The 27471-nt window shown below is 55.3% G+C and overlaps 4 protein-coding genes across 5 annotated transcripts in view; 2 read left to right on the forward strand and 2 right to left on the reverse strand.

Moving 5' to 3' along the window:
* The first annotated feature begins 1667 nt into the window (after nucleotides 1-1667).
* Nucleotides 1668-12477, forward strand: VWA5B2 (von Willebrand factor A domain containing 5B2). Its single transcript, XM_054577211.1, has 20 exons — nucleotides 1668-1798; nucleotides 2019-2163; nucleotides 2243-2413; nucleotides 4267-4498; nucleotides 4661-4818; nucleotides 5319-5450; nucleotides 5686-5810; nucleotides 5953-6108; nucleotides 6528-6638; nucleotides 6719-6927; nucleotides 7010-7121; nucleotides 7627-7812; nucleotides 8696-8867; nucleotides 8957-9270; nucleotides 9777-9966; nucleotides 10064-10417; nucleotides 11201-11338; nucleotides 11435-11518; nucleotides 11598-11842; nucleotides 11929-12477. The coding sequence occupies exons 2-20, from the start codon at nucleotides 2025-2027 to the stop codon at nucleotides 12475-12477; spliced, it is 3777 nt and encodes a 1258-aa protein (XP_054433186.1). The 5' UTR covers nucleotides 1668-1798; nucleotides 2019-2024.
* Nucleotides 12478-12775: 298 nt separating this feature from the next.
* Nucleotides 12776-17634, reverse strand: ALG3 (ALG3 alpha-1,3- mannosyltransferase). The gene is made up of 9 exons (XM_054577215.1): nucleotides 17432-17634; nucleotides 16135-16234; nucleotides 15890-16037; nucleotides 15624-15784; nucleotides 15032-15152; nucleotides 14181-14386; nucleotides 13946-14023; nucleotides 13210-13353; nucleotides 12776-13086 (listed from the first exon to the last, which is right to left on the reverse strand). Exons 1-9 carry the CDS (start codon nucleotides 17625-17627, stop codon nucleotides 12924-12926), a joined length of 1317 nt encoding a protein of 438 aa, XP_054433190.1. The 5' UTR covers nucleotides 17628-17634; the 3' UTR covers nucleotides 12776-12923.
* Nucleotides 17635-18357: 723 nt separating this feature from the next.
* ECE2 (endothelin converting enzyme 2) overlaps nucleotides 18358-27471 on the forward strand; it is a 30730-nt gene continuing 21616 nt past the window's right edge. Inside the window, exons 1-3 of one of the 2 annotated variants that reach the window (XM_054581277.1) lie at nucleotides 18358-18581; nucleotides 23516-23799; nucleotides 24302-25999. In XM_054581277.1, coding sequence (XP_054437252.1) covers nucleotides 18386-18581; nucleotides 23516-23799; nucleotides 24302-24589 — 768 coding nt within the window. In that variant the 5' untranslated portion in view covers nucleotides 18358-18385 and the 3' untranslated portion in view covers nucleotides 24590-25999. Of the gene's footprint in view, nucleotides 18582-23515; nucleotides 23800-24301; nucleotides 26000-27471 lie in introns of those variants that run through there. The other variant, XM_054581286.1, reaches the window with a different exon arrangement.
* CAMK2N2 (calcium/calmodulin dependent protein kinase II inhibitor 2) lies at nucleotides 26116-27348 on the reverse strand. The gene is made up of 2 exons (XM_054581299.1): nucleotides 27125-27348; nucleotides 26116-26243 (listed from the first exon to the last, which is right to left on the reverse strand). The coding sequence occupies exons 1-2, from the start codon at nucleotides 27291-27293 to the stop codon at nucleotides 26173-26175; spliced, it is 240 nt and encodes a 79-aa protein (XP_054437274.1). The 5' UTR covers nucleotides 27294-27348; the 3' UTR covers nucleotides 26116-26172.

Here is a 27471-nt window from a genome sequence, read left to right on the forward strand (position 1 = left end):
CAAAGCTCCCAGACTCACCCTCAGGGACTGAGGAGAGGTTTTACAGACTTCCCTAAGTGTTTGCGGCATAACACTGTCAAGTCGTAGGAAAATTCTGCCAATGTCAAGGAACCTGTTTACAAGCAGAGATTTTTTTTTTATTATTATGCAGGGATGGAGTGGGGGTCATTGCTACAATGGGGGATTAGTCAGCAGCCACTAGAAGTTTCTTCAGGCTGGACAGTCTCACTTCCAAGGCAGTGGGCAGCTGAAGTACAGGGAGTTAAATACTGAGGTGATAATCCTGCCCGCCCTCAGAAAAAGTGGGGAGATGGTACTGCAGTTGGGGGGAAGGCTGTCTGCTTTCTTGCGGGGGGGAAGTTGCTGCAGTGAGGGGGATCCCTGCTTGGGGCGAGTGGTCATTGACCTGATCACACAAGCTGAAGATACCTGCAGGACTGGGAGGTCTCTGCCGTGATGAAGGAGCCCTCTGCAAAGGAAAGGGGATGGCTTGTTGGGCTGTGGGGTCCAACGGTGACAGAGAGCTGGGGTTCGCTGCAGTGGTGAGGGAGGGTCATTGCAGAGATGAAAAGCTTAGAGCTGCGGGGTAGGGGGGCTGATATTGGGATAGCTGTGGCCGCTGCGGTGCTGGGGGGGCTGTAGACTGAGCAGCTCAGCCGCATTTGCAGGACGCCTCCCTTCCTGAAGGACAGAAAGGGTAGGGCTCGGGAGGCCTCAGTCCCGCACCGATGCGGGGCTGTGGCTGTGCGGCGGCGGGGCCGCGGTCCCTGCACTGCGGTGCCCTGTCTGGCTGGAACCGCCAGGGTTGGCGCGGAGGCGGTACCGCACACGAAGTGGGAGGGGCTGGAGGAGAGGGAGCACCAGCCCCGCCGCAGCGACAGGCGGGGCCGAGGCGGGCCGGAGGGGCGGCCTTTCCGAGCTGGGGCGGGACCAGCATCCTCGGGGCCGACGCCCCTGAGCGGACTCAGAGCGGCCACTGCGGGAGCCCGGAGCGGGAGCCCAGCAGGTGCCCGGACTGAGTGCGGCCCCGGGCGCAGAGGCGGCACCGCACACCTGGTCCCGTCGTGGCTCCTAGAACTCCTCAGAGGACGCGACGGTGAGGCTAGGGCTGCCTGCGGGGAGGGGACGATCCCTAGACCCAGCCCACAGCATCTCCTGACAGCTTGGCTGGGGGGCGGGGGGGACGGCAACTGCAGTCCCCCCGCCACACTCACTTCCAGATGGGCTCCACCAGGGTGGGGAGAGGTGCCGCGGACGGATCCCCACTGGCCCTACACTTCTGGCCTTGGCCCCGAAAGACCGCTCCCCCCCCCCCCCCGCTCCCGCTTTTGCTTCTCTACCTCGTTCTTCTCAACCCAGCCCCCTCCACTCTCCACTCAGGCCTGCAGTCCCTCCCAGCCCCCAGGTCAGATGAGGCGCTGGAGAGAGAAGGACTGCAGCCCTTGGGCTCCCCATCCACACCGCCCCTGCTGTCCCTTGCTGGACTGGGGGCACCCAGGAGGATCCTGGCCCTTTAAACCCTTGCTCCCCACCCAGAGCATCTTCCAGCTCTCCACCCGCGCCACTTCCGACAGCTGGCAGCCGCCGGGAGCCCCGGGGGGCCGGCAGGTACCGGGGCGGCGGTGAGGCCCAGGAGTGGGTGATGGAACAGCTGTGAACCCCCACCCCACCCCCACCCTCTGCCCCTAGAGGAGCCAGCGGCAGGACTGCTCGGCGCCCGGAGCGCCAGTTAATCATTAACCCTCCGCTCCCCGGGTCCCGAAGCTGCCGGGAGCTGCGCTGCGCCCGGGCTTCCCAGGTAACGGACGAGGATGCGGATCTCCGCTTCCCCCTCCCTGCCTTCTTTCCGTCCTCCCCTCTCCACCTGTCGGTCCGACCCGAGCTCCAGATCAGCCCTGCGCCCCCTGCGGGTCCAGTCCTCTTGTGTGAGTTAGAAAGCTCCAGCGGGCTTTCCGGAGCGCAGGTGGGCTGCCTTGGGCGCACCCTGCGCGCCCCTTCACCGAGCACCCCTCCCTCAGGGCACCATGCCAGGCCTGTACTGCCCCTCCAGCTGGACACCGCTGCCCCTCACCGACTCCTGGGTCCGGGCCTACGCCAACGGACCCTGCCTCAGCGTGCGAGCCCGGCTCACCTACCACAATCCTCAGCCGCAGCCGGTGGACGGTGAGGCCGGGAGGGGGCGCAGGGTGGTGGGGAGCGGGTGCCGGGCAGGAGCCGACTCCGCCTGTGCCCCCCGCCCCAGGCGTGTTCGTGTACCCGCTGGCCGAGGCCGAAGTGGTATCCGGCTTTGAGGCTGAGGCAGCCGGACGGCGTGTCTCCTTCCAGCTGCAGAGCCGGCGTCGTTCGCAGGGCGCGTGCTGCCGCGCACTGGGTCCCGCGTTGGGGGCCTCGACGCCCCGCCGCTGCGCGCAGGGTGAGTCCGAGGAACCCCCGCCCCGCCCCACCCTCAAGCCAGCCACCAGCCTGTTCCTGCACCTGCTCTGCGTCCGCGCCGCGCCGCCTCCTCCCGCCTCTTGCCCCTCCAGCAACTGATTCTTTTTTTCATTCATTGATTCATCCCTTTATTCAACAGTTGTTGACTGGGCACCTGACATGTGCCAGGTGCTGGGGGACTGTGACCCAGGCCTGACCCAAGGTTTTCAGCCAGGGAGACAGACACAGCAGGCAGGCAGTCACACGTCTGTCTCCCCTTCTGGAACATTAGCTCCTGACCTGGGACAGGGTTTTGGTCACTTCCAAGTCCCAGCACCTCACCCAACAAAGGGGCTCAGAGAGAGCTGGGTGAGGATGGAAGCCCACCCCTGCGTTAGGTTTCATGAAGTGTACGTCATTCTTTCATTTACTTATTTGTACATTCATTTGATTTCTGCACATGGGATTTATCATCCGAGGGAGAAGTGGGACAGAATCCAATGGTGTTGAGAGTTGGCATAAACCCAGCAGGTAGTTAGAAGCCAGAGTGAGGAATGTTCCAGGAGGAACTGGAGCCATCGTTTGACTGAAAGGAAGGAGGATGTGGTGAAGTGGAGAGCAGAAAGGCACTCCAGGCAGGGGCGATGGTGTAAGCGAAGGTTTGGAATTAAGTCGTGCTAGGTGATGGCAATAAAATACCTCGTGTTTATGGTGATTTAGCCTTGATGAATCCAGTCACTGGTATCGCCTCATTTGAATCTAGAGACGTATGTAACGCAAGTGTCGTTCTCCTCCCTTTTATAGTGACAAAAATAACAACAATGGTCTCTTATGTGTTGGATGCTTTGCTTCCAACACATAATGGATGGATACATTATTTCATTGATTCCTCACAATGATCTTTGAGATATAGTCACTATGGTCCCGCATTTTATGGATGAGGAAACTGAGGCTTCTCAAAACGAGAGTTACCAAAGAACAGAGTTAGAAGCTACAGACCCAAGACTCAAACTGTACTCTCTCCATGGTAACAGGCTGTCCACAAGCCTCAGCGGGCTGAGGAGGAAGCCCCTTTCTTTCCTCTTAACTTCCATCTTTTTTCCCCCTTCATTTATTCAGCAAGCATTTCTCAAAAGAATGGACAAATGATTACTGTGGGAAAGTGACGTGCAGTGGGGCTGTAAAGGTGGGCTGGGGCCAGACCGTGTGAGGCCCTGACTGCCGCCGTGCACACCTGGCCATTTTTCCCGGAGCAGCAGGACTCCCCCAGTCCCCAAACAAACCTATGATCTAAGTAAAATGGTGTGCTTGGTATTTAAATGTAGCTTTACATCCTCCAGCAAGCTTCCAAGCAGATTACTGCTCCTACACTCCTCTTGGGTGGAAAATTCTGGAGCCACTCCTAGTGGGCAGTGGGGAGCTCCTTTCTATTCATGAGCAGGGGATTTGTGGGTCCCAGGCTATGGAAGGTGTCAGTCCACAAGGGATGGCCCTTTAGGAAGATTATGCCCAAGGGCTGAGTGGACAGGGGCAGACAGGGGCAGAGGGTATGGGTCCCCCAGGATCTTGGTGTGGCGTGGGCATGCCCATCCTCCTCAGCCCTCCATTAGCAGTGCTGTCGCTGCTCCCTTTTATAATGACAGCCAGATCCCTTTAACATCAATCCATCTCTCTTTCTATTGTCATCCACCTCACGCCTCCATCCTGCGTTACCAATGCTCTAGCCCATTCTCTCTCCGACCACACAAAGTACCCCTTGCGCGAGCTCCCCTGACTCAATGCCTGCTCCCACCCCTATCTTCCCTCATTTCTTCTGCTTCAGCCCCCTCTGACCCCCTTTCTCACTCATCATAGGTCATCTTGTCTTGGATCTGGCCCAGTCCCGGTCCACACTGGTGCTGCCCACTGGCCTCATCACCCCGGCGGGCACCATGACAGTGACCCTGTGCAGCAGCCGGGCGCTGCCCTCAAGGCCTGATGGGGTGTTGCGTGTGGCTCTGCCCTCTGTGCTTACCCCGCTGGCCCCACCAGGTCCTCCGGGCCCCCCCAGACCTCCGGGGCTCTGTGACGACAGGTTGGGCCTATGGTGATTCCCTCCGTCCCTCCCTCGGCTTCTCTGGGTCTAGTGCGGGTGAGGGGGCTTTGGCAGGGTGCCCCTGGGATGGACAGGGTGGAGAAGGGGTCCATCAGCCAGAGGGATTAAGGGTCTTGGTAGTGGCCCAGTGACCCTCCTTGTGCTCCCTTCCAGCCCTACCAGCTGCTTTGGGGTGGGCAGCCCTCAGGAGGAAGGTCTGGCCTGGGTTGAGCCAGCTGCCCCTCCGGACGTGTTCTTAGGCCCTGCCCGCTGCCCTGCCCCATATACCTTCTCCTTCGAGATGCTGGTGACTGGGCCATGCCTGCTGGCAGGTGGGTGTCCCTTCTCGCGTAGCTGACTGGGAAATAATTCAAGGCTCAGGGATGGGAGGAACACAGGACAAAAAGAAGACAAGGACCTAAGACTTAGAAACCTCCAGTCTCTAAGTACGGGGGCATCCTCTGGACATTTCTATACAACTCACATACCCCTCAGTTTGTCAGCATCGTTTATTTACATACCACTCCACTTACCAATGGGACCGGTCCGAGTGGTGAAGTGGAGTTTCCGTGTGCAAGAAGTGAGGGAGGATGCTAAATCAGCAATTGGTTTGGCCAGCCAGGAAAAGAGCTGGGAATGTGCCTCCTGGCCCATGAAAGCAGGGAAATCCCCTCTTGTCCATTCAAGTGCATGACCAGGCCCTGATTGCTGAGCTGAATCAGTTGCAATTCTTGCCTCCGTAACCTCCATGGTCTGGGAAGGTGATGTTTATGCTCTCGGTGCTGACTTGGAGTGGGGCAATCATCACCCCTCCTGTCTCTATGTCCCTCAGGCCTGGAGAGCCCCTCTCATGCTCTGCGGGCGGATGCCCCGCCTCATGCCAGCTCTGCAGCCACCATCTGTGTCACACTGGCCGAGGGCCACCGCTGTGACCGTGCCTTGGAGATCCTGCTGCACCCCAGTGGTGAGAGACTGGGGCACACAATGGGCCAGCTCTGACCAGCTTGAGGACCACCTAGGGAGCATTTTTCAAGTTTAGATTTCCGGGCTCCAAGCCAGGTGGACCAAGTCATCTGTGAGGGTGGGCCTGGTGGTGCAGGGAGACTGGACCTACAAGGTCCTCTCAGGACATTGGGACTGGACAGTGGGGATCCAGAGGCAGGGACTTCCCCAACAGAGCTCTGTCCCTTCCTCCCCAGAGCCCCACCAGCCACACCTGATGCTGGAGGCCGGAAGCCTGAGTTCAGCAGCATATGAGGCCCGGGTGAGGGCCCGCCGGGATTTCCAGAGGCTCCAGCGAAGAAACAGTGATGGGGACCGGCAGGTATAGCTGCCTGGGGGCCTGACCCGGCCACTGGCTTGGCTGCTAGAAAGACAGAAGAAGCCCCAGGGCTGGGTCCTGCTGCCAGCCCAGGTTGGAGTTGCACCAAGCCTGGCCCAGGATAAACGTGGGCTCCTTTGTTCAGGTGTGGTTCCTTCAGAGACGCTTCCACAAGGACATCCTGCTGAACCCTGTGCTGATGCTGAGCTTCTGCCCGGACCTGAGCTCGAAGCCTGGACACCTGGGCACAGCCACACGAGAACTCCTCTTCCTGTTGGATGGCAGTGGTGCAGCACACAAGGCTTGTGGGGGCACGGTGTGGGCAGGCCTGGGGTTGAGTGGGGCAGCAGACAGGTGGGCTGCGCCCGCACACGCACACTCTCTCTTTCTCACACAGAAACGTGTCTCTTCCAGATTCCAAGAGCCTCTCTCATAGGTGAAGTCGCATTCAGTCACAGCTAATCCCAAAGCCAAGTGTCATGTACATCTCCAGAGTCACATGCACAAATGTCTCACACACACTCAGAGTCTCCCTCACACTGCCAGGTTCTCACTCACGGAGTCTTTCTCAGAAAGTCTCTTGCACACAGGGCATTCCCAGATTACCACATCCAGGCCCTCATTTCACACACGACCTGAGAAGGCAGGCAGCCTGGTGTCCCTTACTCTCCAGCAGTGCCCGTGTGCCTGCCTCACACTGCCCTCCCTGTCCCTCTCCAGGATGCCATTGTTTTGGCCGTGAAGTCACTCCCATCCCAGACTCTCATCAACCTGGCTGTGTTTGGCACCTCCGTGCAGCCCCTCTTCCCAGAAAGCAGGCTTTGCAGCGACGTGAGTGTGGTCCAAGAATCTGGGGGCCTAGCGGAGGCGTTTCAGCCCGGCGCGGCCCAGCCTGTGCCTTCTCTCTCCAGGACACGGTGAAGCTGATCTGTGAGAGTGTTGAGACCCTGCAGGCTGCAGGGAGCCCCCCGGATGTGCTGGCTGTGCTGGACTGGGCCATGAGGCAGCCCCAGCACAGGGCCCACCCTCGGCAGCTCTTCCTGCTCACTGCTGCCTCACCCGCGGCCGTCACTACCCACCAAACCCTGGAGCTCATGAGGTGGCACAGGGGGACAGCCAGGTATGGGGTGGACAGAGACAGGTGCCTGAGATGACCCCCTAAGAGGATCCTGAAGGTCACAGTGCTTCCCTTTCTTCATCAGGTGCTTCTCCTTTGGGCTAGGGCCTGCCTGCCACCAGCTGCTCCAGAGTCTGGCTGCCCTCAGCAGGGGCCAGGCCTACTTCCTGAGGCCTGGAGAGAGGCTGCAGCCCATGGTGAGCTGGAGCCCGGGCCCTGGTCCCTACTCCTGGGAGTCCTTCTCCTGACTTACACTGAGCCTGAATCAGAACCCAGTCCAGGTGTGGGGTCTCCTGGCTTCTCTCCCCTACTCCAATCCCTGCTCTCCCTTGGGATGCAATCCGGGGAGGAGCTACAAGCACTGCTGTGGGGTGCTTCAGGAGGCCAAAGGTGGAAGGGCACAGCCTCTGACCATGCCCCAAATATTATTCTCAGTGTGTCCTGCTACTGAGTCATATCCTTGCTAAGTCTTGCCTCAGTCACGTGGCACAGCTCAGACCAGGAGACAGGCCAAGCCCTGAGGACTGAGCACTCAGTCCCCTTGCTTGTTCCTACTCCCATTCCTTCCCTGACCCCAGCCTGACTCTGTTCCCCTCAGCCAGATACTAGACAGATGGCATCAGGGGAAGGGCGGCCTTTCTGCTCTGTCAGCTGTGTGGCGCCTCTTTCTCTCCCATGGCTTCCCCCGGCCACTCCTCACAGCTGGTGCAGGCTCTGCGGAAGGCACTGGAGCCCGCTTTGAGCGACGTCTCTGTGGACTGGTTTGTGCCCGATGCGGTGGAGGCACTGCTGACCCCCCGGGAGATCCCAGCACTCTACCCTGGGGACCAGCTGCTCGGATACTGCTCACTCTTTAGGGTGGACGGCTTCCGGCCCCGCGCCCCTGGGGTAGGCCTGGGCCGGGGTGTGGGAGGCGGGCATGGGGTGGCTGAAGCCCCTGCATCTCTTCCAAACCCTTCTTCCATCTCCTGTGCCTCCTCTTGGTAGGACATACCAAACTGTCCTACCACCTCCAGGCCTCATCAGAGATCACACCGGGCCCCCAAGGTGACTGAAACCTGCCTCCTCTTGAAGTCTTTCTCTGAGTTGTCCTTTAGTGTCACCCCTGGCTTTTACCAATGGTCACCAAATCACACAGACACAGAGAACGCCACTTCCAGCATTTGCTGTGAGATTTTTGACAAAACTTGCTCATTACTTCACATAGTGCCCTGCAGAAGGCACCATTGGATTATTTCCTGTAACATTCAGGGACAGGTGGAGTACAGTCTAGATGAAACCTCAGATCTCAATTCTGCCAGGTACTAGCCATTTGACTTGGGCAAGTCACTTAATCTCTCTGAGCCCATTTCCCCACACTCATTTTTTTTCATAGGGTTGTGGTAATAAGAGGTTTTAATGTACACGCCCTTGGTAGAACACTTGACACATAATAGGAGTTTGTATGACAGTTATTTTTATTATGAAAAGCTTTCTCTCGAAGAAAAAGAACTAAGCGTGCTTCTTCCTTTTTGATCATGAAAGCTATATAATGGACTGTTTACCTTTTTGCCTGGTTGCCAGGAAGCTCAGGGCCAGACCCGAAGCTCAGACACAGCAACTCTGTTAACCCTGTGGTTAGCACTCATGCTTCCTCCTTCCTTAGTACTGGGCTTTCATTTCTGGTTTATTAGCTTTATTGTCTTTGCACTTGGTCATCTTAAATCCTGTTTGGAAAGAGGTAGCGTACAACTACAATCTGGGTCTTTTCCCAATGACTATTCCTTTCTAGGGCCAAGAGCCTGGCTGGCAGAGCTTGGGTGGCTCCGTGTTCCCATCCCCAGAGGAGGTACCATCTGCCACCAGCCCTGGCACTGAGCCCACAGGCACCTCAGAGCCCCTGGGGACAGGCGTTGTGTCAGGAGAGCTGTCTGGCCCATGGGCGGCCGGGGACTCAGAGCAGAGTGAGTGCTGGGTACATGTGCGTGGCTGTGTTGGAGGAGAGGGCGGTGGGAGAGGCCAGGGCTGGGGTCCATTCTCTTGCCTCCATTAGGTGCTGATCCTCTCACAGACCCAGTCACAGACCCTGGACCCAACCCCTCTTCTGATACAGCCATATGGCGTCGCATCTTCCAGTCCTCGTACATTCGGGAGCAGTATGTGCTCACCCACTGCTCTGCCAGCCCGGAGCCAGGCCCAGGCTCCACAGGCAGCAGCGAGTCCCCCAGGTCCCAGGGCCCTGGCTCCCCTGAGGGCAGTGCTCCCCTGGATCCCCCCTCTCAGCAGGGCTGCCGCAGCCTTGCCTGGGGAGAACCTGCAGGCTCCCGCTCCTGCCCCCTGCCGCCACCCCCACTGGCTCCAGTCAAGGTGAGATGCAATTCACATCCATTTACCACACACCCAGCAAACATGTATTGACAATCTGCTGTTTGCCGTACATTGTGCAGTAATTACTGTTAAGTCCAGCTGAAGGGATAGGCGGGTAAATCTACAGTGATGGCACCAGGTAGCATGCGGTGATGAGCACAGGGACATGGGGTTGTGGGGGCTCAGAGTTAAGGTGGCTAACGCTGTCTGAGGGAGTCAGAAAAGCAAGAGCCGTATCTGGAAGAATAAGTAGAAGTGAGCCAGGCAAAGAGGAAGATGGCATGAACAAAAACAGAAAAGTAACAACCTTAAGTGGAAAATAGAGTGTGGGGCGAGATGACACTGGGAAGGCAGCCAGAGTGTGTGAGCGGCCTGGCCTTTCTCCTGAGGGCGGTGGGCAACCGTTCAGGGTTTCAGACAAGTGGACATGTGGCCAGTTGTGGGTGTGTTGTGGTGGCCAGAAGCTCTGCATCCCTTGACCAGTGGACCCCGTTTCTCACATGCAGGCTGGGGCCTTGAGTGCTGAGGTGCTGGGCCGGCGACGCAGAGTGGCTCTAGCTGGCCGAAGCCTCTCATCACCCCCAGGCCAGGTGAACGCAGTCCCTGGCCGTCCCCGGAAGCCCTCTCTGGGCGCAGCACCAGACAGACCAGGCCCTGAGTCAGGGCAGCAGCTGGGACAAGGCCTGGAGGACTCAGGTAAGGGTTGGATGGAGAGTCAGATTCTGACGCCAAAATCTTGGGAAGGGGGAGCCCAGGGCACCACACTGCCCCGTCCCTGCCGTTGTCTCTTCAGGAAACCTGCTCTCCCCAACCCCCATGGACTGGGACATGTTGATGGAACCACCCTTCTTGTTCGCTGCTGTGCCCCCCGATGGGGAACCAGCACCCCTGGCAGTGCCACTGCCTCCCCAGGCTCCGCGCTGCCATGTGGTGATCCGGGCCCTGTGTGGGGAGCAGCCTATGTGCTGGGAGGTGGGTGTTGGGCTAGAGACACTATGGGGGCCTGGGGATGATGGCTCACTGCCTCCATCATCCCCTGAAAGAGAAGGTGCTTGGGACCAAGCACTCCATCGGCTGACAGCAGCTTCCGTGGTCCGGGACAATGAGCAGCTGGCTCTCCGAGGGGCTGAGACCATGGCTGACTGGGGTGAGTTGCTGGTGGGCCCAATCAGGGACCAAGGAGCCACTAAGGGGCAGAGTGGCAGAGGTAGAGGTCTGTGTGTTTGATCCCCCTCTATGCCTCATTTTGCACACAATTTGAGGTGGCTCACCCACATTAATGGGGGGGGGGAAGCAAGCAGGGCAGTGGGGGAAAAAGGGATGATAAAAGGGATGGGAGAATAAAATTTTATTAAAGATGCACACCATGTTATGTGCCTTTGCAAGCATGGGACCCAAAATTAGAAAGCTTCTTAGCAACCAGCAGAGGGAAATGAGACCTTGTAAGGATTCACAGTGCCCATAACGTAAACACAAGTGTCGCTCAGGAAGACTATTAAAACCAAATAAAAATCTCAGTTCTTCAGTTACAATAGCTTTTCTTAAGTGCTTACTAGTCACACATGACTAGTGGCTACCATACTTGATCATACAAATATAGAACATTTCCAGTGTCACAGGAAGTTCTACTGGACAGTGCTGAAATGAGTATACGGAAAAGGTCCCAGTCAATGCTGCCTGAATGGTGTCCAGGGTGCTGAATTTCTGGGTGACCAGGGGGCCTAGCTCTGCTATGGATTGAGTTCAGCCTAACCACTCCTTGTCAAAGTTGGGGAGTCCGAGCTGGTCTTGACCCTGAGAAACTCGACTCTGTTCAAGGACAGAGAAGCTGTGAGAGTGTTGAGATTTTTTTTCTATGGCACCCTCTGGAGAGGGTGAATGGTGGGTGTGCACCCCCTCCTGTTCAGCACCCTGCTCCTTGGTTTCACAGGCCATGCCCGGAGGTCCTGGCTCCGAGCCCTTCAGACAAGCAAGGTCAGCTCTGCCCCCTCCTGCTTCACCTGCCCTGTAGCTGTGGATGCCACCACTAGGGAGGTCCTGCCCTCAGCCCTGCAGGTGCGGAGCTCAGGTAGAGTCCCTCCTGGGTGACCTCTAAGGTGCCAGCCCTCACCTCACTGGCTTTCCCCCCCGACAAACCTCAGCCCTGTCTTCTGTGCCCCTGCAGAGCCAGCTGAGCCCCCAGGCACCCCTCCTGCTTCTCAGGGCCCTCTCGACGCAGCTCCTCTGCCCACAGTTGTCCACTGTAAAGGTAACACTTAAGTTTGGGGAAATGGTAGGGAGCACCTAGGCTGAGGGATCATCACCGGCACTGACTGGCTCTGATGCAGGACTTCAGGGTGGCTCTCTGGCAGGTGGCTCGGACCCAGACCAAAATGACAACGCCAAGTCTGCTTTGGGGGACCCTGCAGCCCCTACAGGAGGTTCTCAACACATGTCCCCACAGCCTCCTTTGAGGCTCAGCCTGGGCCGTCGGAAGGCCAGAGGGCCAGACAGCAGTAGACTCTGCAGCCCCAACACAGGCCAGGGAAGTGACGGCAATGGCGAAGGCAGCGACCACGACTACCTGCCCTTGGTGAGGACTCGGGAGGTGGAGGGTGGCGTTGCCAGGGCCAGGGCACTGTCTCAGCTCACCTCTCCCCCCACCTCCTCTCTCCTCAGGTGCGGCTGCAGGAGGCGCCAGGCTCCTTCCGCCTGGACGCCCCCTTCTGCACCGCAGTGCACATCCCACAGGAGCGCCTGTGCCGTGCCTCACCCTTCGCAGCGCACCGCGCCAGCCTTAGCCCCACCTCAGCCTCATCTCCCTGGGCTCTCCTGGGCCCTGGTGTCAGTCAGGGCGACAGTGCCACGGCTTCCTGCAGCCCATCCCCCAGCTCAGGCTCCGAGGGTCCAGGCCAGGTAGACAGCGGGCAGGGTTCAGACACCGAGGTCTCAGAGCGGGCAGGAGGGCAGGGTGGTGCCGACCTTCGGGGCCGGACCTGGGCCACAGCAGTGGCACTTGCGTGGCTGGAGCATCGCTGCGCCGCTGCCTTCAGCGAGTGGGAATTGGCGGCAGCTAAGGCCGACTGCTGGCTGCGGGCACAGCACTTGCCTGACGGCCTTGACCTGGCCGCCCTCAAGGCTGCGGCCCGGGGTCTCTTCCTGCTGCTGCGCCATTGGGACCAGAACCTGCAGCTACACTTGCTGTGTTACAGCCCGGCAAACATGTGAAGGCTGCCCACTGCTGGGGCTGGCACCCCCCCGCCCCTCCCCCCGCCAACAGACTCAAGTCACTGCCACCGGGGCCGGCTTCTCGGGGCTGGGAAGGGGGAGGTGGGTGGCAGTCTGCTCCCAACTGCTTCTCATCCCCTTCCCAGAATCCTCTTGCCCCCACAGAAAGTGCCTGCCTGTGCTCTCTCCCGCTCCTTTCACCCCCTGCCCCTTCCCCTCTGAGCTCTGTACAGTGCAGTGAAAGGGGAGAGAGTCACAGTCCCCACGTCCTATGCAATAAAGTGCCTCTTAAAACTGCCTGAATGAGTTACCTCCCACGTGATGCCCCTCACAACTTGCTCTAGGCACCTCCATGTAGGCTGCACAGAGTGGACTTGGTAAGGTTTATTGGGAAGCGCGCAGAGTCCACCCACAGCCAGGGCCCGAGAACGGGGAAGAGGTGGACCTCAGTAGGCTTTCTTGCCGTGCGGGCTGCTCTTGGGGAAGGGCTGGGGGCCCAGCCAGAGCTGCAGCAGGATGACAGCGTGGCATATGTGCAGGGCGGCAGAGCTGCAGGACGTGGACGGGTATGTGTTCCAGGACAGCTCGATGAGCCCCAGCACCAGCAACCTGGAGATGAGAAATGAACTCCAGGTTTTGTCCAGTTTCTAGGCCCCAGCCCCTCCATGGGCACAGCCTTGTGACGAGGAGCTCCCAACCCTTCCCCCTCTCCCGGGCTGTCCCAGCCAGTACCTGAGCAGGTGTGTGAGCCAGCGTGCAGGCGTGGCCCACAGGAGGTAGGGCAGTGTATGGAAATACCAGACGTAGAACTGGTAGTGAAGAGAACGGCTGAAGCAGATGCCAATGAAGTTGGAGGTGAAGAGGGTGGAAACGATCTGTATGCAGTGGTCAAGGCCAAGGGCAGGAGCAGAAGGAACAGGAGTCGGGGGTGGGGTGGGGGCAGACAGGGAGGTTCCAAAGCAGAAGGGTAAAAGTTTTGGGGTTAGATAGCCCCCTGGCTCTACCATTCCCAAACACTTATCTTTGGACAAGTTTCTCAAGCTCTCTGGACCTGCTCCTCAATCTAAGGTGGAGATAGAAATACTTAGGGCCATAGGGCCTAGTGAGTCCACCCCTTCCTAGCTTAGTAAATTAACCTCTTAGAGCCCCACTTTAGCCACCTATGAGGATAATCTCCTGTGAGCTTTAAATGTTAGAATGTGTATAAATCTCTTAGTACAGCACCAGGCAGAGGACGAGTGCTTATAATTACTCAATAATATTTAAAATTAAGAATAAATATGCTTAAATATGTAAATGCTCAGCACAGTGTTCGGTACAGAGGAGGAGCTCTAAGAATGGGCCCTGTAGCTATTACTAGTGCTTCTTTTTCTCTCCCCCATGTCATCATCCATCCAGGGCTACCTGACCAGGGACCCTATCTGCACCGGGAGAGGGCAAGACTTACCTCCCCATGATTTAAAGGATATGATTGGGTGTGAGGGGCTGGGGTGGAACCTTCCTTTTGGAGGGGTCCTTCAGCAGCGACAGGATACTTTCTCCCGTCCTGGAGAGAAGCCATTCAGACATTGATCAAGCCCCCATCGTGGGCCAAGCCCTAAACTCACCTCCATGAGCTCAACATCTCCCCCAAGCAGCCCCTAAGATCCAGGCCCTTCACTCCTTCCCCTAATTCTGCCCATGGCACTGCTCCCCTTTCTCACCTGTGCCACCTGCAGAGAACAAAGAGCAAGAGCAGGGTGAGGTGGGTGGCCAACAGCGCCAGGTGGAAGGCACGATGCAGGAACAGGGGCTCGGGGAGGAAGCGCCAGTTCACTGTCCAGCGGAAGAGAAACTGGCGACCAAGATCAAAGGAGCGGGATAGGTAGCCGATGGGGTTCTCCAGCAGGAAGGGCAGCCCCAGCACCACCTGAGGATGGGTGTGATGTCAGCAGAGTTGCCCAGGCTCACCTCCAGCCTCATACTAATCAGGGCATAGGCATCAGAGGTTCCTTAATTTCCATTAAGTATAACAAGAGAGGCAGCCTCCCTTGCCCCCTGCCAAAGTCTGGGGCCAAAGAAGCTGAGGAGACTGGTAATGACAGCATTTAAAGTCATAAATGGGCAGAGGTAGATAGGCCCCAAGAGATCACCTAGTTCAACCACCTTATATTACAGCTAAAGAAACCAAAGCTCAGCCCTGGCTGGTGTGGCTCAGTGGACTGAGTGCCGGCCTGCAAACCAAAAGATCACTGGTTCGATTCCTGGTCAGAGCCACATGCCTGGGTTGCAGGCCAGGTCCCCAGCTGGGGGCATGCAAGATCACACATTGCTATTTCTCTCCCCTTCTTTCTCCCTCCCTTTCCCTCTCTCTAAATAAATAAATAAAATCTTAAAAAAAAAGGGGGGGGGGCAGGGACCAAAGCCCACAGAGGTAGTAGGTGCCCAGTCCAGAATCAACTCCGAAACCCTTGTCTCTTGGCTTTGAGGAAGTCTCAGTTCCTCAAGGGGGGAAGGAGGCCAGACAGAGTAGCCTCCCCTTCATTAAAAAGGGGAAGGGGTAAGGTGCAATTACCTGTAGGACAGCACAGATGCCCAACTTGGGGAGGGCCCCACGGAGGCCAAATTGTGTGAGGAGAAGGAATAGTAACCCAGGGGCAAAGAGGAGCACATTCATCTTCACAGAGACTGCCAGGCTAGGGTGGGTAGAAGAGAGGAAGGGTGGAGATCAGCTCCAGGGCCATGCATCCCACCCAAAGATGCACCCCCCCACCATCATAGCAGCTCCTCCCCTCTACCACCAAGCTCCAGGATAGGGTCCACACTCAGAACTGCTGGGAGGAGGCTTGGGAGGGGGGGCGGGTAGGGAGTAGATACCTAGTTTCTATGCCCAGACTGAGCGAGCAAATATATACCGAGTATTAAGAATGTTCAATGACCAACGCCAACAACAGATGCTGTCTGGAAGGAAGAGAGGATGGGAAGAGGAGGTGTGTATGTTGTGGGTTGGGGTGGAGACTTTCTACAGATCCTGGACTCACCTAGGGGGGCCCTGACTGACATACATTGTTTGGCCACTCCCTTACTTTCTCTGCTGCAGAAGATCGGGAAGAAGGTGATGGAAATACAAAAAGTAAGAAAGGGGACCAGAAGGGAGGGATGTTGACCTGAAACAGCAGCAACCCCAGCCCCAGCGCTGGGCCAGGAAAAGGTTGATGCTGAGGAAGAGCAGCGCCATAGCCACTGGGTCATTGAAGAGCCGCAGCACAAAGATGGAGTGGACACGGTAAGAAGCGCAGCACATGAAGAAAAAGACGAAGGGAGGTACCTAAGAGGTGAGCAAAGTAGGGAAGGTCAGCTCACCAACCCAGAGCCACTACCACACCGCAGCCCTCCCAGATTGGGGACCCAGGTCCTGATGTTGTGGACTCACCTTACAGGTCTGGTGGTAGATTAAAAAGACAAGCAGCAAGGTGGCCAGGTAGAGCACAGCAAAGATATGCTGGGCCGTGCGGATGTCAGTGCCCTCGCCAGTGACATAGTATAGCCCCATAAAGATATACACGAAGCCAGCTGGGTACCTGAAAGATGAAAGGGAATGTGAGTCTAGGTGAGGCTACCCAGCCTAGTATCCAGTCAGCTCGTCATACCCTTGCTGAACCTCCAATCTCCACTCACACAAGAGGTCCAGTGTCACCCTGCAATTGGGTATAGTCATAGGTGCCATTGATGACGCCCTCTACCTCAGCCATGTAGGCCTTCCAGTCAATTTCTGTATCTGGAAAAGGAAAAAATGGTGTGGTTACATCCAAGTCCAGAACTTCTCTGTTTCCGAGATCTCCAGCCCATCAAACCACAGAATTCCAGTTCATTCTCAGGACTTCTATCACAACCCCTTACCTAAACGCGTACCTGGCATTCTTGGGGTGAACCCAGGCACCTCAAACTCAACACGTCTGTGATTGAATTTATAGTCTAGTCCAAACCTGCTCCCCTTCCTGGGTTCCATGAATGGCACCATCAACCTCCTGGCTGTCCAGGTCACAAATCTGAAACTTCCTTCTCTTTCATTTCCAACCCCCACTTACCATTTCTATTCTTCATTCTACGTATCTCTACTGTCTCATCCTTCTCCACTATTACATACCCAAATCTGGGCTTAACATAATCTGTAGCCTCAATCATGCAATAACTTCCTAATTAGGTTCCCAGCTTCTACTTTCACCCCACCACAATATATTTGCCTCCCTGCAACCAGGAGCTCTTACTATAATAGAAATCTCATCATGTGCCTCTACTTAAAACCTTTCAACGATTCCCCAGGGCTCTTAAGATAAAGACCAAACTCTATTATTCCAATTTTTAGAAGAGTAACATATGAATTATTGAGGTTAAGGACTAGCACAAGATCAGTGAGCCTGGAAGGGTAGAGTTCAAACTGGAATTCAGGATCCTAGATTCTTAACCACTATGTCCGTAACACAGCTTAGAGACTTCTTTATGATCTGGTCTTTCAACTTCTGCAATTTCATTTCTTAGTACTACCCTCACTTGAGCTCTATGTTCCAGCGCTAAAAAAAGACCCCAGAATTGGACAGATGGGACCCAGCTGGGGAAGTGACGTGTCCAAAGTCACAGAGGCGAGCAGTAGCAGCAGCACATTAACTTGGGCCGAGGCCTTTGCCTTCCAGGCTGGTTTACTTTCTTAGGTGGGCAGGCTGTACCTTCAGGGCAAAAGGCCAATCTCTAGGACTGCCACTTCCGTCATAGGGGAGGGATTAAGATCAGGTTTGGTTTTCTGTGGAGCAGGCTTGGAACTTGGGGTAAAAGATATGGGTCTGGAATTGATGACTACGTGGACCTGGGTCTGGGTTTGAACTCCGAATGTGAGTCGCGGTTTGAATGAGGGGTTCGGTTCCACCTCCCTCCCGCCTTCTCCTCTCCCCTCCCCTCCCCTCCCCCTCGGCGCACTCACATGCCACCCTGTGAATGACCCAGAAGGTGATCCCCACCTCCGCCAGGCAGAGGCAGGCAGCCACCAGCAGCGTGTAGCGCGGCTCCAGCAGCAACAGACGCCGCTCTTGCCAGGCACGCCGCAGCCACTGCCCGCAACGTCCAGCCACCCGGGATGCGGGTCCTGCCCGGGCGCGTTTCCGCACACCTGCCGCCATCTTGATGGTGCGCAGCTAGTGTGGGCCCGCCACTCTGGAAACCGGACCCTTTGGCACTTCGGTTCCGCTCTGCGCGCCGGCTGTCCTAACGCACTGAGCGTTGTTGACCTGAATTGCCAGTTCTTATTTATTACCCTAAAACTTACTTCTTATACATCGGTTTCCCCTGATGGACTGCACGCTCCCTACGAGCAGAAATGTTCTTACTCCGCAGTATATACTTTAAAGATGGATCGAACGTTTGTCCAGAAAAGCAACGTTCTTGCCCGCGCCCTGACCACCCCTTCCCGCCCAGCGTAACACTTCGCCTGTACTGACAATATTTGTGCTTATGCCGGTCATTCCTGGAGGGCAAGACCTGTGTCCGCGTCCCTCCCGCCACCCCTCAGAGCCTTCGGTTTGCTCAAAACTGGGAAGAGACGGATTTTTCAGACTTAATAGGAGCCGATCAAATTGAAAATATGAGAGAAGGAAGTGAATAATCCGAGTATGACACTATGAAGTGGTTCTCAGAAGTGAGAAGTACAGCACGAGGATACAGTCTGGACGACATAGTTTCCCCAGCCGGAGGATTCTTCAAAGAGCGCCTAGCATAGGGCGGAAGTTCCACGTGTTTATGTTGAGCAACCGCAGTCTGGGGCGGAGAGATAAAGGCCACGCCTCCTACCGTATTCCACTGTTCCGACTGGCTACAGAGGGAAGCCAAGCCCCACCTAAACAGGCAGGCCGACTGCCTTACAGGCCAGGCAGCAGTAAGCATGGCCTCACGCAGGTCCCCGGAGTCCCTGCCGGAGTTACCAGAACAGAACTGCGAGTACCGAGAAGTCCAGTACTGGGACAAGCGCTACGTGGGCTCCGCCGACTCTGCTCCCTACGAGTGGTTCGGGGACTTCGCTTCTTTCCGTGCCCTACTAGAGCCGGAGCTGCGGCCGGAGGACCGTATCCTCGTGCTAGGTGGGTAGTCCTGGCGCTGCCCAGCTCAGGTGGATCTTACTGGATCGGCTCCGCCTCGGCCGTCCGCGTTCGCTTTCCTCGCATCTGTCTATGCCGCTCTCTGAGGACGCCCCAGTCAGGAGCCAAGATCCAATATCTTCAGAATCTGGGCAGTATTTAGCCAGGGCAAACAGGAGCCAAGAGAGTCTTCGTTTGCTACTCACCCCAAACCACCTTAGAAAAAGTCTCTCTGAATCTGAACGTGGTAGGTGACCCAACGCCCCGTTCGGGACCCTCTCTCGAAGGGCAGCCCCGAGCACTGGAGACCTTAGAGGATCTAGTTCAAGATCCAGCGCTAGTTGGCTCTATGACTTAGGACAAGTCTTGAGCCCGTTCTGAGCCTCGGATTCATGTCTAGAAATTGAACTGCGAACTCAGTTCGGATAAGGCACATTCGGTCTCCTCGAGCACAGTGTCTGCCACTTTTCTCTTTGCGCCGATGCGTACTGGGAGCTATTGCTACCTAGAGAGAGTTAACTCATTACTTTACAAACTCTAAAACTTGGTCCTATGTCCTGTGCGCTGTGAGGATGAGGACAGCGCCCTCTGAGGTCAGAGGCGATATTGCGGTCGCGATTGGTGAGATTCCTCAAGAGCACCGATTTTCAACCTTTTTAATCCCATGGCACTCATAAACTAATTACTAAAATTCTGAGGCACACCAAGAAACATTTTTTTTTTACCAGTCTGAAAAAAAGTATAATTTTGATTCATTCACGCCAGACGACTATTATGTTGGCTGTCGAATTTTTTAATTTGACAATCTAAGGGAAAAGAGATCAGTGCCCCTGACTAAATAATCAAGTATTGCATTTAAAAAAAATTTTTGTGGTACACCAGTTGAAAATTGCTGCTCAAGAGTAACAGGTACTGGGATGCAAGAGGTCCAGCTGCCCCATTGGGTTCTCTCCTACTTCCACCTTTCCGGGTTCAAGGGAAGTTTGATTAAGCAAGGGGTTTCTTTCCAATTATAGTTTTTACAGTATTTTGGTATTTGTAAGAGCATGTATATGTTTAAGTGCAATATTTCATATACATGAGACACCTATAATACAGTATATGAAAGGTATAAATAATTAATATGTATGTGTATACCATACCCAGTTTGAAAATAGAACATTCCTAGGATTAGAAGGGAAGTATAACTTAGTGCTTAAGGATTTGGATCCTGGAGACAGCTAATTCTATTGGAATCTAGGCTGATGTAATCTTAGCTGTAGAATAACAGGCAAAATCATGGAATCTTAGTGATGTATTCCTGGACAAGATACTTAAATTTCCCTGCCCCCATTTTCTCACCCTTAAAAAAAAATAAGATTACTTACTTATTGGGTTTTTTAAGATGATTGAGTGAATATGAAAGATACCTAAAACAATGCTTGGCAAAATAAAAAGCCCTACGTATATCCAAGATTTTCTGTGTAGTCCTCTCAAACCTCTTCCCCCTAGAGGTAAAAATTCTTGAATTTTTTGCTTTTAAGCCATTGCATTTATTTATAGATTTACCATAGATTTAAGTTTTTAAGCTCCAGTGTATATCAAAATCACCTGGAAAGCTGGACCCCACCCTGAGATTATAATTCCAGGGACAGTCTAAGGTGTATGCTAGGAGTCTAGTTTCAGCAAGCTCACAGCTGATTCTCATGCTGGTGATTGGCAGAGTAATACTGCCTTAAAATCTCCTAGACTGGGAGGTGTCCTTTCCTGAGAGAGGGGAGAAAAGTCTAAAAATAAAAAAGGAAAACCCTGCAGGCATTATCCCCAAGATCTAAAAAGAGGACCCACAGTTTGGGGAGTATCCTATGTTACTTTCCACCTCAACAAACAAGCTGGGCACCTGGTAGATGCTAGGGAATGTACTGGGCTCTTTCTAAATTCTTTAACCTTTATGACAATGCTGAGAGGTGAGTAGTAAGTATTAACTAGACTTACTCTATGTCAGGGGTCAGGACTTTTTCTGAAAATGGCCAAATAGTAAGTATTTCAGGCTTTGCGGGCTATACAGTTTCTGTCACTTGTCAATACTACTGCTATAGTGGAAAAGCAGCCACAGACAGTACATGAGTGAGAATAGCAGTGTTCCAGTAAAACTTCATTTACCAAAACAAGCGGCAAGCTGAATTTTATAACCCCTGCCCCAGGTCATTGTCTCAGGTTGGGTCCAGAAGCAAATTCTAAGATTAGGATTCATGTCCCAGTCGTTTGTTAGGGACGTTCTCCTAGAAGAAATTGGTAAGAGAGTGAGAGGACAAGGAAGGGAAGAGGTCAAGCAGGACTGGGATCACAGGCAAAATTTCCCTGAGGGTAGTTTCAGATTGAAGAGTCACAGATGCAGTCTGTCAGAAGCAAACACACACTAAAACCTAGTGACGCTCCAAGGACATCTGGTCAGAGCAGTGACAGTGTCCACTGCTGTCATGTAGCAAGTAAGGGGTGAAGAAAGGATGCCATTTGACTCCAGAGCTTCTATTTCTCCTGCTGCATCACACACATGGGCATAGAGAAGCATTTAGAACTCTCTTAAGACCGGTAAAATGACTAAAGATAGACTGTCACAGCTGAAGGTGAGTGGACCTTAAAAACTTGGAGACAGTTTTGAATGGTGGTTTAAGAGCTCTGGTTCTGGCGTGAGACAGGCCTGGATCCAAATTCTGACTCTGCCACGGGACTATGTGCCCTTGAGAAAATTCCTTCTATACTTTAGACAGCCTCAGTTTTCCCATCTAGAAAATGGAAATGATAAAAATAGTTATCTTCTGTATGAAGGTACTTTGAAAATAAACTGAGATAATGCTTAGAAATGCATAGCATAGGACTCAGTGTTTGATGATGATTAACTATCATTATTGATGAAAATGGGAAAAGTAGGGGCAGTTTATCACAGACGGTTCAGAGAGTACCCTGCCTGAGGACTTGTGTGTCTGGTCCCTATGGATGGAATATCTTCATAGCAGATGAACACATATGGCTGTCCCAGCTTTGCCATCATTATACATCTCTGATTCTCTTTGCTTGACTCTATGCTCCGCAGGGATCTTCTGATCATAATTTGGCTTCAATTTGTACTTCCTATATAAAGAGAAGAGACTGACCAGAGGAATGCCTGTCAAGTCCCCCTGGTGGCTATTTTTGTTATAAGTTAATGAATTGGTGTTCTGGCTTACACCTCAGTCTCTTGGTGTTGGGATAACACCCACATAGCTCTGGACTCCCATGTAGTGGGTTCTTGGATCTGCCTCAGTTTTCCAGGGCTCTGCTTCCCTAAGGCTCCACCCAGGGAGGCAGGGAGCTCCCCAAGCCTCATTTTAGTTACTATCCCCAAATCACTGAGACAGCAGGATCAAAAATCACTACTTTGTAAGCATGACTGTCCCTGTGATCAGATTTTGTTCTTCCTTCATCTTTGGTGAAGTTTTCTTGGAAGATGCCACTCTTTTACCAAGTGGAATAAAGGAAAGATATTTGAGTTTGTCTGCTGTTGGACAGAGCTTCGTGGGCATGAGGTCAGGTGTAGGGTGGTAAAGGGATTGTGGGTCAGAGAACCCAGTGGGATTTCAGCCTGAACTGAGTTAGGGTCTCTGGTTTAGCAACCCTCACCTCCCATCCCACGTGGTGTATCTACCAGAGCTTGCTGTAGGAAAGCATGCATTGGTTTTTCTCAGGCAAGATGGTAGTGTCCCCGAGCCCTGGGACGTGAGGAAGAACACAGGAAGGAGCAGCTGAGGACTAGCCAGCCTCCTCTGGGTGCCCTAACCTGATACCAAGCCCTGCTAGACTAGGGCTATCCCAACAGCTGATCCTGTAACTTTCTGCGGGACACAAATGAAGGTTAAAAGCAATCTAATCTCAAGAGCATCCCCATGTGGGGCCACCAAGAGCTGTCATCTGGCCCTGTTCTCAGGCTGAGACTGACCATAAGAGGGCCCGGAAGATGCCATCAATCTTCAAAGGAAGTCATGCTGTATGGACTGCAGCTGCACATCCACCCCTCTAACCACCCATTCTTTCACCTGACCCAGCACTCTTTGGGACTGCTTTTCAGGCACTTCCCACCAGTATTATGATTCTTCAAGACTGATTGGTTGTCACCTTCCCTGAAACCCTTGCCCAATCCACCTGAGGTGGGGACAGGGATCATCCTATGTGCTCTTGCAGCCTGTTCCCATTGAAACACTCATCACATTATGTGGCAGTTGCCTGATTACACATCTGTTCCTCCCACCAAAGTATGAGCTCTCAGGGTCAGGGACTCTTACTCATTGGCAGAACCCAATGTAGTGTGCAATACATAAAGGAATTACAAGGGATCAGCTGTACCGTGTCCCCACCTAGTATCCCCGTCACTTGTTAACTTTGCCTTGGAAGCCAAAAGTAGGATAATAACCCCTATTATGAAGTCTTCCCAGAGGTTCTCTGAGAGGTATTAGGAAAATACTAATAATATCCTAGTAATATTATGATCTTAATGATGCCAATACTATCCCATTCTGCATCTGAGAAAATCGAGGCTCAGTGTTGAGTGACTTGGCAAGGCAGCGTGACTAGGAATATCAGAACTCAGATCTTTGAACTCCTACATTCAGAACTTCAGCTACTCTCCAGCTGTTTTAGTTCTTAAATTCAGTGAGCACTTCCTGCATGCAGGCTGTCTTATCTTTATTTTTCTGAATAGGAAATGCAAGTTCCTACTTCTACAGCTAGGAATGATAGAACCAGGATATGTGCCCACACCTGTATGACTCCAAGCCTCATGCTCCTTTCTGTACCATGCTGCCTCTCCCTCAGTACAGGAGACTTTGAGTTGAGAGAAAAATGGGCTAAGAGTGGACGGAAAATTGGGAGGGGAGAACCAAAGCTAACCTAGCCCTTTTGCCACCCACCTTTTCTCACCCTAGGCTGTGGGAACAGTGCCCTGAGCTATGAGCTGTTCCTTGGAGGGTTCCCTGATGTGACCAGTGTGGACTACTCATCAGTAGTGGTGGCTGCCATGCGGGCTCGTTATGCCCATGTGCCCACACTGCGCTGGGAGACCATGGACGTGCGGGCACTGGGCTTTCCCAATGGCTCCTTTGATGTGGTGCTTGAGAAGGGCACGCTGGATGCCCTTTTGGCTGGAGAGCGAGATCCTTGGACTGTGTCCTCTGAAGGCATCCACACTGTGGACCAGGTGCTGAGTGAGGTGAGGGAGCATCAAGAGTGGAGGGCAAACCAAGAGGTGGGGATGAGGGGTTGAGGTTTCAGGAGAATGGATGAACTCAGAATCCAGAAGAAGGCATGGTTTGGAGCGGTTACTCTCAGGATTGTGGTTACTTGAGGAAGGGAAGGTTTATGCTGGGTCAACATTATAGGAGGCTGGAGTGGCCAGGCTCACAGAGGCTGATGATTGGCTACTGGGTTGCCATATGGATGAGGTAGCAGCCAAGTTCCAGATAGGTAAGAGGCTGGGAGGGCGAGCAGTTGGCTGGAAAGCAGTATCCCCTGACTTGACATCGCGCCCATGCTCCTTCCTGTCTAGAAGACAGCCCTACCCCCATGAATGACCGGGGCACAGAAGGAGGCGCACTCTTTTACCATGGAGAGCTGGATGTAGGGTAGTACCTGGAAGGGCATCTGGGGCAATACTGACCTTCGAGAACCTGGAGATGGACTCCTCACCAATGGCTTCTCTGTCTGCCTTGCAGGTGAGCCGAGTGCTGGTCCCTGGGGGCCGGTTCATCTCGCTGACCTCTGCTGCTCCCCACTTTCGGACTAGACACTATGCCCAAGCCCGTTACGGCTGGTCTCTGAGGCATGCAACCTATGGCAACGGTTTCCACTTCCATCTCTACGTCATGCACAAGGGCAAAGAACTTAGTGTGGCCCAGCTGGCCCTTGGAACCCAGATCTTCTCACCCCCCAGACCTCCCACCTCACCCTGCTTTCTCCAGGACTCAGATCATGAGGACTTCCTCAGTGCCATTCAGCTGTGAGGCCAGAAGCGTGGCCCTAAAGTCCTCCCTCCCTTTCTGCTCCAGGCTCCTCAAGTTGTTGTAATTCCTGACTCAGGGCTTAGGGCTGGGTCCACGGTGCTCACATCCCAAGGGCCTGATGCCTAAGATAGAGCTGAGAGGAGCAACCCAACATGAAACAATATAGCCCAGGCTGAATTACATCCCAAATCCCAGGTTTATGGCTTCCTTCTTGGGTTCCTCAGATCTCTTCTGGGCTTCCCTAACTTCCTCTCCGACCATATTCAACTACCACAGCCCCTCCACATGCCAGCCAGACTCAGAGGCCTGCATCCTTGGGGCCTGTTATTGCCCCCCGCTCCCCCCATTCAACCTGGATTATTCCACAGGAGGTTGCAGACTTTGAATCTAGATTGCTTTACAATTCTGACCCTGGCTCCAGCCCCAACTCGGGTGAGCTATCCTGCTCTGGTTGTATTTTTACCCAAGACTACCTACCTGCCTGTGTTTACTTGGCAACCTCCCCTGCCAGAAACGTGTACCTGGGATTCTCAAGTACCCACCCCGCTCCCCAAAAGGGACTGGAGCCATTTTGGCCTGACTCCTGAGCAAACCGAAGCAGGGGCCACATACACGCACACACACAGGAAGGTCTGTGTTTATTCACACACTCCTGGTACAGTAAGGATGAAGGAACATTTACAAAGGACAACCCTGGGTTGAGAACATCTCTAGGGCCACAGGTGTCATCCAAGGGTGCTGAGCTGTCCCCATTTAGGTTCCCAGGGGGCAAGGGGTAGGGGTCCAAGGTACAATCAGACCTGGACCCTTGGAAGGTGATACCTTGAGGGAAGGGGTCTGCCAGAGAGCCACCAGGGGTCAGGCCTGGGCAGACTGGCCATGTGTTGGTTACCATGTTAGGGGCTTGTCCATTCCCACCCTCAACACTCGTCCTACCTGCCAGGCGCAGAAGAGCCAGGACGAGACAGAGGCGGGTGGGCACTAACCATGAGGGGAGCCAGTAAACAAAGAATCGGATATAAAAATACAAATGTGCTGAGGAAGTCCCTTAGAAAGAGGCTGAGGCTGGGGTCACGCCAGACTGGGTTGAGGGTGGGAGTAAGGAACGGCCTGGAGGGCTGGGCTGAGGTGGGGAAGCTCATGCAAATACGCAGCCAAACATCCCTGGCCGCGCACGGTCGGACACACCGGCTGGCAGCCGGGTCTTCCGACCAAACCGGCCGGAGAGGGGCGGGGCGAGGGAGCCGTGCGGGAGGGGTTGGGCCTGGGTCTGGGGCCGCGGGTCTCTGTCCGTTCCGGTGTGCGGGGTGGGGCTGCGGCCCGAGGTTCTAAAGTGCATGAGCGCGGCGGCGGGCTCCGGGCGGGTCCGCGCCGCCGCTACCGCCGCCGCCGTGGTGCTGAAGCGGACAGCTCCGGAGTGCCTGGCGGCGGAGGCAGCGACTCTGACCCGGAGGCGGCGCAGCCCTGCAGCCCCCGCCCGCGGGCGCCGGGGCCGGGGCGGGGGCGCCGGCAGCCGCATCGCCGGCCCGCGCTCCTGGCCGCTGCGAGGCCGGGCCCGGAGCCCGCCGCCCGAGCCGGCGCGTCTACACTCCGGACGGCGGCTTCTCCCCCATCCCCTTCAGCACGTCGTCTATCCGGTCATCCTCGATCACCACTGCGCAGGGAGAAAGCGCGTCAGCCGCGCGGCCTCGGGGGGCAGTGGGAAGGAGCCCCGCGCCCCCGCGCCCCACTCAGACACTGCCCGCGGCCCAGCGACGCCCCTCGACCCCCACGCCACCGTGCCCTCCCCATCCGAACTCTCCTGCCGATTCAACCCTCTGCCGACCTCGGCTTTCACAGACCCCCCTTCCCTCCCTGAGGAGGAACGCCCCCTCTTTCTAAGGCTCCAGCCCTTCAACCTCCTGGTCTGCCTGACCTCTCCTCCATCCCAGCTAAACAGAAACATTTTTGCTTATGGGATCCCCCTCTTCAATCCTCCCTGCCACTGGACCCCCTCCTCAAATGGAATCTCCAGTGAATCCAACCCTCTTCCCACCCTAACCCTCTCGCCGCTTGAACCCCTCTTCCAATTCTGGCACTCATAGAAGAGCCCCCTCCCTGTTCAGAGAGCCAGGACCTCCGATCCCCTGGCCCTCCTGCCTTCTCAGATCGGACGCCCCTCCCCACCCGAAGGTTCTGCCGTAGCACCCACCGACTCCGCGTTTGATCCTAAAGAAGCGGCCCGTCGCCCCACGTCCCCACTTCCAGTTAGCCCCAAATGCCCCCGGCCGGCCCCTCCCCCTCGCCCGGGTGCCAGGGCTCTACTTCCAGAGGTGCCGAGCATCGAATCCGGGGCATTGCGTTCCCGGGAGAGGGAAAGAGGGGAACAACACTGCAGTGGGGACCCCCCCCCCCCACCACAAACCCCAGCCGGCGAGCGCCTGGCTGCGCTGGTCTGCGGCAAGAGCTGCGGCCGACTGGCGGGGAACCGCAGCCGGGAGGCGCCCGGCGGAAGGTTTCTGGGTCAGGCGGAGACTTCGGGCCCCGGCCGCGTACCTCTCTTGGCTCGGCCGATCTGGCCCAGCTTGGGGGGTCGCTTGGCTTGGTTGCCCGCAAAGAAGGAGTTGGTGTCCTGGAGGCGGCAGCTGAAAGAGAGGTCGGAGCCCTCGGGGTCGGCGCCGAAGCGGCCCATCTTGTCCTCACTGTAGGGCAGGATCTCGGACATGGCGGGCGCGGGGTGGGCGCGGGACTGCGGCGGGGCGCGGACGGCGGGCTAGCTGCCGGACCGGCCCTAGCTCAGCAGGAGAGCCGGCGGAAGGATGAAGTCATGCAGCATCCGGGGCTGCGGGGCCAAAGCGGGGCCTCCTCCCCCGCGCCTCCGCCTCCCGGGCCGCTGGGCAGGC

The sequence above is a fragment of the Pteronotus mesoamericanus genome, unplaced genomic scaffold, assembly GCF_021234165.1.
Source record: "Pteronotus mesoamericanus isolate MK-2021 breed Mesoamerican mustached bat unplaced genomic scaffold, CSHL_Meso_final contig_116, whole genome shotgun sequence".
Taxonomy (NCBI): Eukaryota; Metazoa; Chordata; class Mammalia; order Chiroptera; family Mormoopidae; genus Pteronotus; species Pteronotus mesoamericanus.